Genomic DNA, 12,015 nt, shown 5'->3' with positions numbered 1-12,015 from the left:
ACAGGCGGTTTCGGACAGATCAGTTACTAATGGGTTAATCACTGAGGGGAATTCAAGGCCTGAGTGATGATGGGGAACCCCCATCCATTTAAAGATCTTGGGACTGGTGTGATAGAAGTAGAGAGGATATTTAAATGCCCCTGCTGACGCATGCAGAAACCATACCATTAAGTGCGAAATATGGTGAAAACATTATGAAGGATTGCCTAGAACAACTTTGCTGTTGACTTCCCTGTGTCTTACAGTATGTGGGAACCTCATTACAACAAGAACCTACAAACCATGGCAATAACCTTGTTGTAGCAAGTTTTGCACTGTATCAGGGGGTATGAAAGCAAATATTATTTTGTAAAGAGGTGGCACCTGTGAAATCACCTTGTTATAAGGTTTCATTACGTTAGACCTCATTAAAATGAGATTCCACCATATTCAGTTTAATTCTGGACCTGTGCTGCATGCAAATGTTGCTAATGTCAAGGGTAAAACTTGTGGTCAGCATACTACGCCAATTCATTACTCGACAATCTGACGGTAAACACCTTGGGGTGTTTGATTGTGTTGTAACTTCCCTATTTGCTCACTGTTACAACATGTTGTGTTTCAAGACCGAGTCATTGCAGTTTATTCATTTTGTATTGTCGTTATTCTAGTCATGTTTGTGTAGGAAGATAAAGAAAATGTAGTCACAAGCCTATGTTGTTTAGCCAAAGTTTAGTCGTTATTCCTGCTGAGTACAAAGAGCATAAAATGAGTGGTGATATGACAGTGTACATACATTTACATGCATTAACTTCTTATTTTGTGTAAGATTGAAGACATGTACCCATGTTTGTATGTATGTTTTATGTAAATATGTATAATGTATGTATGTATGTATGTATGTATGTATGTATGTATATATATATATTTATATACATGTTATGATTGGATGGATGGATGGATGTGTACATACCAGTAGATGGTGGCATAGCAATTGAACAATGATTAAAAAGTTTGATGCTGTATTCTATTTCTATGTCAGTTTGTTTTAATTTCATGCTGTACCATGAGTATTAAGTAATAGTACCATCATAATGAATGTAAGTATTTGAATGCGTGTATGCTTAATATATGTATGTGTATGAATGTATGTATATGGATATGTGCATACTGTAATAATCATGAAATGTATCGCAAGGGTATTACATACTCCATTGTAAGTTGCATTCTGTCCCATTTAAACATAATCACTGGTAACCAAATTAGTATGGAAGTGCACTCGCGTTATAATGGACTCTTAAACAGGTGTAACAAAGTTCTTGGTTACAAAGAAATCAAAATTCAGGTCCCAAACTTATCATTGACACTGTGTATATATCTTCATACACTATACTATTCAGTTATAACAAATTTTGATGTAATGGAAGAAAACTGCCGGTCCTGAGGGCTTCGTTTCAACAGGAGTACACTCTACTAGTATGCAGAACACCAAACAAGCAAAATCGAAAAATAGGAATTCAAAGAATGCTTGAATTTCTCAGAGTCAGAAATGCAGCAAATCAGATTGAATTGGAAAGAAATGAATATACAGTGTATACTCTCTTTTCTTTTCAAGTTTTCAAACACGACTATAGTATCGACCATGTAATGTGATTCTGATATAAGTATTCCAGGTGGACACAGCTATTTCATGTACATCGTATTTCCTTGGACAAAATTGATAAGAGAAACATAGCATTACCATGGCATTTTTTTTTTCATCAAATCAAAAAAAAAAAAATTCAAAAGGGGAGATCTCATTCGTGGAAAAGAGGGGACGGATGTTTGTTTTGCTTGATGACGTGATGACAGAGTATGATTTTGAGTGCTTATGGTCCAGCTCCCACCACACGCACCCCCCCCCCCCCCGCCCCTCCCACACACACGCACAAAGCAAATCATGAGATAAATATTGAAGCGAAAGTAAAAATGAAATGAACAGAATTAAATAATAAAGGCTATTACACAATACACAAACCGCATGTCGGGAGAGGCTAATCGAACGAGTATGCCCCCCCCCCCCCCCCCCCCGAACCTTTTCCGGAACAGGAACATAATCGTGCGAATCCGCACGTTTATACACTAAAATACAGCAGCGTGATCATGTGAGTATACGGTTACAAGAAGCCAAGTGCAGGATTTAGCGAGTGATAAGAATTATGTGTTTGGGCATTTACTAGTACGTTTGTACAGTAATCCCTAAAGGGGATGTTTTTCTATATTCCAGCGCACGAGTGTTGACCTTATAAATCATATGCGTGATATTATATAGAATGCATATAAACTCTGCACTTTCACCAAAAATGTCTTCCGTGCGTTTATTTCTCCAAGCTGCTGCATGCAGAATGATATTCGAGTGTACAGCGAGTTGATACAATAAAGGCTGAAGGAGGGTCTAAGAGTCATTTTTCTTTTCTCCACCAATAGGTAAGTTTTAGCTTCTCATAAAGAACATGCAGGCAAGAATATATAATAATTCATTTTTTTTTTTCAATATTGACTGCAGTGTATTTCATTGACAATGCAAGTATAGTTTGTTGTACACTATACACACCTACAAAATGTACAAACTCACTAACTCGGGTGCGCAGCCATGTCCATCTATATTACTGTTTAAAAACTCCCATACGTATTTATATTCCGTTTCTTCAATTGACTAATCTACCTTGGACCAAAAAGCCTGAGATTTGTGCCATCCTTGCATTCCCTTTACATCCTGTATCTCAATAATACGGAAACATGAATTCCCTAATTCGCAAGTGCGTCCGTCACACCACTGTCTCCATGCACTTTCAATCTATTATTATTGAATTCGAGGCGATGAAAAAAACAAACAAACAAAGAACGCTTTCACATAACACGTGATAAAAAATGTTGCCTCTATCATACATCTGCCTTAAATTGCTGGTTGATAAACCTCTACATTAAGTGTGCAGTGTTAAAACAAAAATAAACAAAATGAAATGAAACCCGGAAGTGGCACCAGAAACATTTTATGCCCCCCCCCCCCCCCTTTACGGAATTCTTGGATCAGTCCCTGCTGGTACTATGAGTACCCACTATATCCCTCCGATAATGCATGTATAATAATGCACGTGATGGGACCTATACTACAGTGCTATTGTTACAGAATATTGCATGCTTTATTACCATTGTAGTACAAACACATTTAATGCATCTTCGCGAGAATTTTCACATTTCACGCTGTCATGGAATACAAGAAATTAGAAAAAACAGTTTTAACTTGTCCCATCACAATATTGAAGGGTGACAAAATTTAGAACTTATTACTTTAAAGGTTAAGCGGTTTAATGCTCCTATAAACGACGTTATCTAAAAATGCATAAATATTGATTATATTAACAAGTTGTTGTGCAAGTCGATGAGATAGTTGTTAAACAACGTTACTATTATCATCACCTGTACAAATTTACATAGTGCAGTGTGTCGATAGGTGCAGTGTTACCTTTTTTCTTGAAAAAATTGAACACTTCCAACATCCATAGCTCTGTTGTCATGTTTGTTTTGTTTCATAACGAGCAGGAGCAGTGTTTGACAACTTTTTCCTCGTTTTATTTTCATCTGTTCTTATCATGATATATGGCATGGACTTTATTTTTAAACTTGCCCAGTAGGTATAAGGCCAAGATCTTTACCGTACCTGCTATCCTTCTCTTGACCATTGTCTCAGCTGAAAATACTTGAGATGGACGACGATGTGAAGAAATGTGCCGTGGTCATCGACAACGGGTCAGGCGTGTTGAAGGCCGGGCTAGCTGGGAACGACCACCCGAGTGCCGTATTTTCGTCTGTTGTCGGCAAGCTGAAGTTGCGGGTATATATTATATACAAACGGGTATTTCTGTATATTAACGTTGCTTGCATAATATGCCTGTCACGAAATAATTAGTCCTGGAATTAAAGTTATTTAATGGTATATTACATTACACCTATACGCCTTCATAATTCTCTACATCACTTGTCCTTAAAATGAATATCTCAATATGTTTATCAAAAACTAAATTTTGTATTGTATCATTTTCCGATTTTATCTTTCAACTTCGGAAAATGAGTTTATGAATACCTTATTGGTATAATATTATTCGCTCTTTTGAGGGTTGTGTATACCAATATTTTCCGGGAAGCTTTTAGTTATAATTATCCGTTTTCTATTTAATAACGCAAATGCTTCACGATCACGAGGGTTCTGACAGTTTTTTTCATGATCGAATATCAATAGTCGAGTAAGCTACCAATTCGGGAATATTATGTCGGACATGACGCCCAGAAAAGGAGACATCTCTTGAATCTGTCCTATCCCATAAACCACGGCATCATCACTGATTGGGACGCCATGGAGACGATTTGGCGGCACATGTTCGACCACGAACTCCACGTGAACCTCGAAGAGAGTCCTATTCTGCTCAGCGACGCTCCGCTCAACCCGTGGGATACCAGAGCCAAAATGGCCCAGGTATACAAACCGGCTTACGTCAGTTTGTGTTTATGCTGTATATGGGTAGACCCCTTTATATCAGAATTTGTATGTCACATTGGGATGAGGATATTCTTTACAATTCCAAGTCATTTTGTGACCTTCCTCACGCAGTATGAGGGTGTATCCCAGTCGCCTTCTGACTGTCGGGTATAGATGATATAATGACAGGATGATGTTCCTCAGGCCAAAGGTTCGTTAAAGGGATGGTATACAGTATTGGTGGAGATGGGAATTGGGCTTTTAACTTTTTGCGAGATACCAAGAAAACACTTATATATGAAATAGTACAGAGCATACCATTTCAAGAGGAATTCAAAGTTTATTTGATGAGAATAGGGTTTGGAATGACTGAAACATCCAAAAACAAAGTAAAACAAAGCAATCGTAAAAAAAGTGTGGGTCCCACACTTTATTAGAATCACTCTGTTTTGGATATCTCAGCCATTTCAAAACCAATTTTCATCAAATAAACGTTGAATTCCTTATGGAATTACATGGTCTTTCATATTTCATAAGAGGTTTCTCATTATCTCACCAAAAAATTTTAGAAAGCTAAAATTCGGTCTCAACCAAAACTATACGATCCCTTTAATCCTGATATGAAAAAGTTCGTAGATTCCGAAGGTTCGTTATCCCGAAACACACACATTTCGTATGCCTGGATGTTCCTTAATCCAAACATAAAATATTGATTAATCCGATCATTAATTGTGACGTCATTCCAAAGGTTCTTTATAATCCGACGATGAAATAAGGTTCCGAACGTTCTTAAATGCGATAATGAAGAATAAAAGTTAGTTATTCCCGAGGTTTAGTAATCCGAAAATAAATCAAGGTCGGTTGATCCGAAGAAAAAGAATAGAGAAATATAAGGAAAATATAAAATAATACATTTTCATGAAAAGTGCACATCATTCAATCGACTTCTGGCATTATGTTAATGATAATATTATCCCCCTTCTTTTCTGAATGATGCAGCTCAAAAGCTTTTTCATTACGCTAGAAAAGTGACAATAATATTTGGGTCCAAATTGACGTCATAATAGTAGTCTCCGTATATCCAGCAATGTATGACGACACGTGCAGAAGCTTCACAACTTTTGAACGAATCGTTCGATTTTCCTGAAACGTTCACAAGTTACTGTGTTCTACTAATATGGCTGTTTTTACTAAATCTACTTGTTTTATATTTGGGCTTTGGCTTCTTCTGTTGACTTGCTGACGTAATGACAGATCCTGTTTGAGAAGTTTGGAACGTGTGGAGTACACATGATTAACCAGGCAGTCTTGTCCTACTACGCGATCGAGGATCGCTGGAGGAGTTGTTCACTCGTGGTTGATATAGGCGACAGCTTCACGGACATCGTACCCGTCTGCGAAGGCTTCATCATCCACCAAGCCGTCGAGCGCGTTTACTTCGGTGGACGAGATTTGACGAACCACCTGATGAAACTTCTCAACCAGGGAGAATATTCGTTCTCGACAACGGGTAATAGGCCTATAAAATCACTGTTACTTCATATTGCCTCTAAAAGACTCTATAAGAAAACAGAAAAAAAAAATATTGTATATAGGATCGTCGGGAATTTATTATTGCTGTTGGTCGTTAATACCAAAAAAAAATCCCTTTATCTATAGACAAATTTCAAAATCCTAGAGCAGTAATACGATTTGTCCCTTCCTTTTCAGTTCCCTTTTTTTTTTAATCGCACAAGTGTATTGGGATCTTAAGATTGTTTATACAAACAAACAATCGAACACAAATATTACCTTCTTTGCCATGTTGGTATATATCAGAGAGAACTTTGTAGAAGTGTACCACATAATGTTTTGGAACTTAAAGGACAAGTTCACCTTCATAGACATGTGGGTTGAGTGAATGCAGCAATATTAGTAGAACACATCAGTGAGAGTTTGAGCAAAATCGGACAATCCGTTAAAAAGTTATGAATTTTTGAAGTTTCTGCTCAGTCACGGCAGGATGAAAAGACTACTATAGCTTGTGATGTCACATGAGTACATCGATATAAAGAAAGAATAAAGAAAATTCAACACATTTCCATCTTTCTCCCATAACAAAAGAACACTCGACTTCTCTCTTTCAGAAGGCAGGAAGAATAATATTACCCTTAACATACGTCAGTAGCAAGTCGAAGAACTGTGCATTTTATTCAAAAAGTAAAGTTTTGTGAAATTCTCTTTTTATTTTCCTTATATAGTTGTACGCATGTGACATCAAACACTGTAGTAGTCTTCTCTTCCAGCAGTGACTGCGCAGATACTTAAAATATTTGTAGCTTTTGAACGGATTGTCCAATTTCCTCAATATTTCACTGATGTGTTCTATTAATATTGCTGCATTCTCTCAATCCTTATGTATATGAAGGTGGACTTGTCCTTTAAGAGATAATTTCCCAAATGGAATTGAATCGGCAATCGTAGATTAAGCACAATGACCGAATGAGAAAGCATTATTTCTAATTTTCAAGAGAAATACTAGTGATTTCCTTCCTTCAATACAATAAACATCGCATTTATGTGAAAAAGACAATAATTATTTCCTCGGGCTGTTGGTTTTGCAAATGTCGGTCCACTCGCGAAATTCGCGAAAATAGAGACACCGCAAAATATACTGCGTGTATTCGGCTTTGTCTTTTTCTCCTTTCCCTTAAAGAGGAAATCCACCCCAAGAAATAAATCAACTTCAAAAGAAAGAGATGAATTTTCCTACAGAATGATCTAAAATGACATAAATCGGATAAGAAATAAGGAAGATATGACATTTTTCGGAAACATTTCTTGACCAGTCCTTATGAATTCTCAAATGAGCAAGCTGATGATGTCATGCTCTTACAAATTTTTGTTCGAACCACACAAAAAACAAACAAAAATCACATATTTCAGCTAAATAAATTGATATAAAACTTGTCTTAAAACCAAATAAACTAGAACAAAGAAAAATGTCTGTTAGCTCTGATAATACCACGTAAAATGTGAAATGTCAACATGTCATATTTTCCTCATTTTTAATGCAATTTTTGTCATTTTTGTACCGTTATGTAGGAAATAATTCTTTTTCTTTTGAAGCTTATTTATTTTTGGAGTGAATTTCCTATTTAAATACCAACAGGAGAGTGGGAGATTGTCAGGGAGATCAAAGAAAAGTTTTGTGCCGTCCCTCTGTACTTTGGAGACGAGCAGCGTTCCGAGTCGACTTCGATTAAGAGAACACATGTTCTCCCAAACGGCGACGTCATCACCGTTGGCAAGGAGCGATTCCTCGCCACCGAGCCGCTCTTCCAACCACGACTTGCCGGGCTCGACCACACGGGCATCCACGAACTCGTACAGCGCAGCATCAACAAGTGCGACGTCAGCCACCGCGGGGATCTCTACTGCAACATTGTCCTCTCCGGAGGCACCTCCTTGACGGAGGGGTTGTCGCACCGACTCGAGCATCTAGTCTCCGACGCCAAGAGAAGAATCCGTGTCGTGTCACGTCCAGAGAGAGGATTCCTTGCCTGGGCCGGAGGTTCTCTCCTGGCCTCTCTCTCGTTCTTCAACAATAAATATATGTGGGTCTCGAAGAGAGACTACGAGGAATATGGACCGAATGCTATTCATAAAAAATGTGCTACTTAGTTCATGCCAAAATTTGAGCAATATGTCATTCATTTGTTCGAAACGAAATTGCTAGTTGTTCAAGGAATGAAAGTTTGATGTAGGCGGTCAAGTGGTGTTAACATTTCTTTGAATACTCATTATGCGTAATTATAGTTACAGTTTGTTATTGATTTTCTCGTTGATATTGACTTTCTTGATATTGATTTTCTCGTTCACAAAATCAATATTGAATTGAATAAAGTGACAAACTGGGTCAGAGCCTATAAGCTATCACTCAATGCTAAAAAACCCCCGAAATAGATGCTTTTTAGTAATACTGTTGATAGTTTAAGTACAAAATTAATATAGTATTAGATGATTCTCATCTACAAAGAGTATCACATATCAAATTCATGGGTGTCATTGTAGATGACAAACTTTCCTGGAAATCACATGCTGATAATGTTTGCAACGTAATTTCGCGTAATATAGGCGTTACAAATAGATTGAAATTTCATATTCCACAAAAATTATTACTTATGTTATATTCGTCGTTAATATTGCCTCATCTTAATTATGGAGTTTTAGTTTGGGGCAACACGCATCAGAATTTATAAGAAAGAGTGTCCCTTTTGCAAAAGAAAGCTCTCCGCGTTATCTGTTATTCCCCTGTACGTTCTCATACAATGTTGTTTACCTCTAACAAGCTCTTCAAGATTACCGATTTGTTTTTGTTTGATTTAGGGCAATTTATGTACAAGTATAGCAATAATTTGCTTCCGTCTATTTTTGATTCTATGTTCCTAAAAAATCGATCATTTCATGAATATCCCACCAGGCGTTCCTGAGGCTGCGTTCACATAGAAGTATTCTGTATTCGGTATTCGGTATTCGCTATTCGCTATTCGCTATTCGGGCACCGAGTAGGCCTACACCATCACCCGCACCGTCAACTCACCATCCCATGCAGTGAGGATTTCTTCCTCCTACATCCCAGCAAATCTTATTAACAATTTCTAAACTGCATCAGAATGTCAGTCTACATGCTTATTTTTGCTAAAGGGCAACTCCAGACCAAAATTGTCATTATTTCATAAACGAGAGACGGTATACGCTGCAAGAAAATCGAACTAGCTCGATTCCCACTTTGCTATACTATTCGCAGCTATTCGGTACTTTCGAATAGTGCCCTCTTATGTGAACCGGTGTGAGGAAATCCTATCGTTCGATTCACTAAGCTATTCCCGTGCCCTCGAAAACGAGCCCCGAATACCCGAACAGGGATGCCAAGTTCAAAAAGATTTTATGAGTGAGATTTCATGACTCGGCATCTCGGCATGCTAATGTGCGCGCGAGCGAGGGTGTGGGAGGGGTTTTTCTCCCCTGTGGCCTCCCACGGTAGGGAGGTTTTTCAATTTTTAGCTCTTAATGGTGCGATCAGGTGCATACTTAAGTGACTATTTGTTACTTACTTTGAAAGACAAAAGGGAAATATACCTTCAATTGCAACTATCACTTTAATATTTTGAGCTATGCTCATTATCATAGGCCCAAGTTGCAGACTTCGCCCGATGCGTGAGAAAAATGGGTGTCATGCGTAAGATCGTGAGATGGCCCCTAAATGCTTGAGTCTCACGCAGAATGCGTGAGACTTGGTAGCTCTGCCCGAATACCGGTAGTATACTTGTATGTGAACGCAGCCTAAGAATTTCATTTACTATACATCTTTTAAGATAGCGATAAGCATGGCGGACTATAGACGGACGCGCCTTAATGATCTCCCTGATCATCTAATTGCGACCGACCTGTTCTGATAACCAGTATGAAAACGGCTACTGAGGCAAACAACGCGCAGCTCAACTCGAAGCTGGACACCCTTCTTCCTGACGTTAACGCTCTCATAACTGAAATGTCAGGTGTTAAAATAACTGTAAATGAGTTGGAAAATCTCGCTACGGACGCCTCAAGTCGGATTGGAGATATTGAAAACAACAGAATCCCTGACGTGATTAAAAAAAAAAAAACTGGAGAAAATCAAAGGTGAACTGGATGAGAAGCTCACACTTTTTGAAATTTACGAACGGTAACTGAATCTTCTAATCTACGGGAAACCCAAATCCGCAGGGGAGAACGTCTACGGTGATACTTTTGCTACGCTACTAAAAATTCATATGGAAGAAGCTACGCCCACCAATATACCCCTCATCAACGCCCACGTCCCCGCTGGGAACACCGGAGGTGACAACCAGTCCGACCTCATTAGTCATCCTCACAACTCACTGTCGACTGATCGCTTTCTCCATCAACAGCCACATCAACAGATTAGACAGCAACCTGCTCGCCAGACCCAGCCTCAGGCTCAACCTCACCCCCGTCAACAGAGCAGAGCCCAATACCATGACCAACGACAAATGGGACAGCAGTTTTTACCATCATCGCATCAGCCTCAGCCGTCAGTCGCCCCCATTAGAAATCCTCAACCAGCACCACCGGGGATCTCAGATTTCCCCTCTCTTCCAGCACCACCGGGGATCTCAGACTTCCCCCCTCTTCCAGCACCACCGGGGATCTCAGACCTCCCCCCTCTTCCACATCAACCTCTGCAAAGGCGGCCATACTCACAGCCTGCAAGAAGCCTAACTTCAAACCAAACCTATGACGCCAGAAACCCAACTTCAAACCAAACCTTTGGCTCCAGATCGCTGAGCTTACCTGTCATTCCACCTGGCCTGCCTCGCTCGTTCAGCAATGAAATCCACACACGCCCGAGAATTCCACCTCCATTCCCATTTCAACAGAGTAACTACTTCTCAAATCCGGAGGGAAAGTCGTTTGCATCCGTTGTACAACTTCCACCCTTGTCAAACAACCTGACTGGAACAGGGAGGTGAGACAAAAAGGAGTGGGCACTCTGCCCTGAGGGTTTTCCCTATCACTCAACACAGGATTACAAGGGATCAGTGCCCCAACGAACAAGTAAACGACCTCTTACGTAACGAGGTCAGTCTGATCGTTATCACTGCTGTTTGATGTTCGATCCTCGGGGCCGCGGTGATTTGGCCCTCTATCGTTAGGAGTATGGACAGGCCAGTTGACTTGTGTGTGTTCACAAGGACGTGTATGAGGGTTTTACATTCTTTATGCAGGCTCACACGGCATATACTCTTGGGACCTGCTAGTCTAAGAATTCAGCTCTCGATAGATACAAAAATTTTGAAAATCGGCCAAGAAGAAGTTGAGTTTTGACAATGTAACTGTTTAACAATAGCCATTGTTTTGCTCTTGTCTTAATCAAATTACGACGCAATGTCAAGTGTAAATCCTGACTAGTGCTGACGAAATGCACCTGTAGATCAACAGATGTTGGGGTTTTTCTTTAGTCTGATGTATCACTTCATTGTTCGCTTTTGTTGGTTCTCTTGTCATATTTTTGGGGAAACTTGCGTACATCCGCCAAGACATGTTTTTTCTGGTCCCACTAACATATTTTTGTGAGCAATTTTAGTTCTCCAGGGGAGGAAAACACTATTTGGATGTTTTTTTGTTGTATGCTGGGGATATATTGAGGCAGGAGGGCTCGAATCTACAACAGAGTGGTCATGATGGAGACTACTATAGGACCTAATCTTGGTGAAATAACTTGCCTCCTTGCCTGGTGTACAGTATGGTGAAAACATGTGAGAGTTCAGTGAGAGCTGAACTATCTCACATGTCCTGTATCACTGTATGCCTGATAAGATATTCACCATGGCGCTTTTTTTGTCTGTCTCTCTGTTTTTGTTTTATTCTTATTTGAAAGCTGAATGGGTATTTGTATGATGGTTGTTGCTGTTGTGGTTGGTATTTTCTGTGCTAGCTTGGTATTAAAATTATTATTATCATCAGACATTATTAGG

General features: G+C 39.3%; 1 protein-coding gene across 1 annotated transcript; it reads left to right on the top strand.

Moving 5' to 3' along the window:
• The first annotated feature begins 3,724 nt into the window (after window positions 1-3,724).
• LOC139716441 (actin-1-like) lies at window positions 3,725-10,759 on the top strand. The gene is made up of 5 exons (XM_071627987.1): window positions 3,725-3,853; window positions 4,259-4,492; window positions 5,750-6,005; window positions 7,647-8,091; window positions 10,429-10,759. The coding sequence occupies exons 1-5, from the start codon at window positions 3,725-3,727 to the stop codon at window positions 10,757-10,759; spliced, it is 1,395 nt and encodes a 464-aa protein (XP_071484088.1).
• The last annotated feature ends 1,256 nt before the right edge of the window (window positions 10,760-12,015 follow it).

Source organism: Diadema antillarum, unplaced genomic scaffold (assembly GCF_040938485.1).
Source record: "Diadema antillarum isolate AM-2024a unplaced genomic scaffold, OU_Dant_1.0 scf00000065, whole genome shotgun sequence".
In the NCBI taxonomy this organism is placed as follows: Eukaryota; Metazoa; Echinodermata; class Echinoidea; order Diadematoida; family Diadematidae; genus Diadema; species Diadema antillarum.
Note: the sequence above shows the minus strand (reverse complement) of the source record. Positions and strands in the feature narration are given on the sequence as shown.

Bases quoted from the DNA above. Each gene is read 5' to 3' on its own strand.
- LOC139716441 (XM_071627987.1), top strand. From the start codon at position 3,725: ATGGACGACGATGTGAAGAAATGTGCCGTGGTCATCGACAACGGGTCA. The intron at 4,493-5,749 runs GTATACAAACCG...ACGTAATGACAG, and splicing joins CCAGAGCCAAAATGGCCCAG to ATCCTGTTTGAGAAGTTTGG. The intron at 8,092-10,428 runs GTGGGTCTCGAA...CTCCATCAACAG, and splicing joins TTCTTCAACAATAAATATAT to CCACATCAACAGATTAGACA.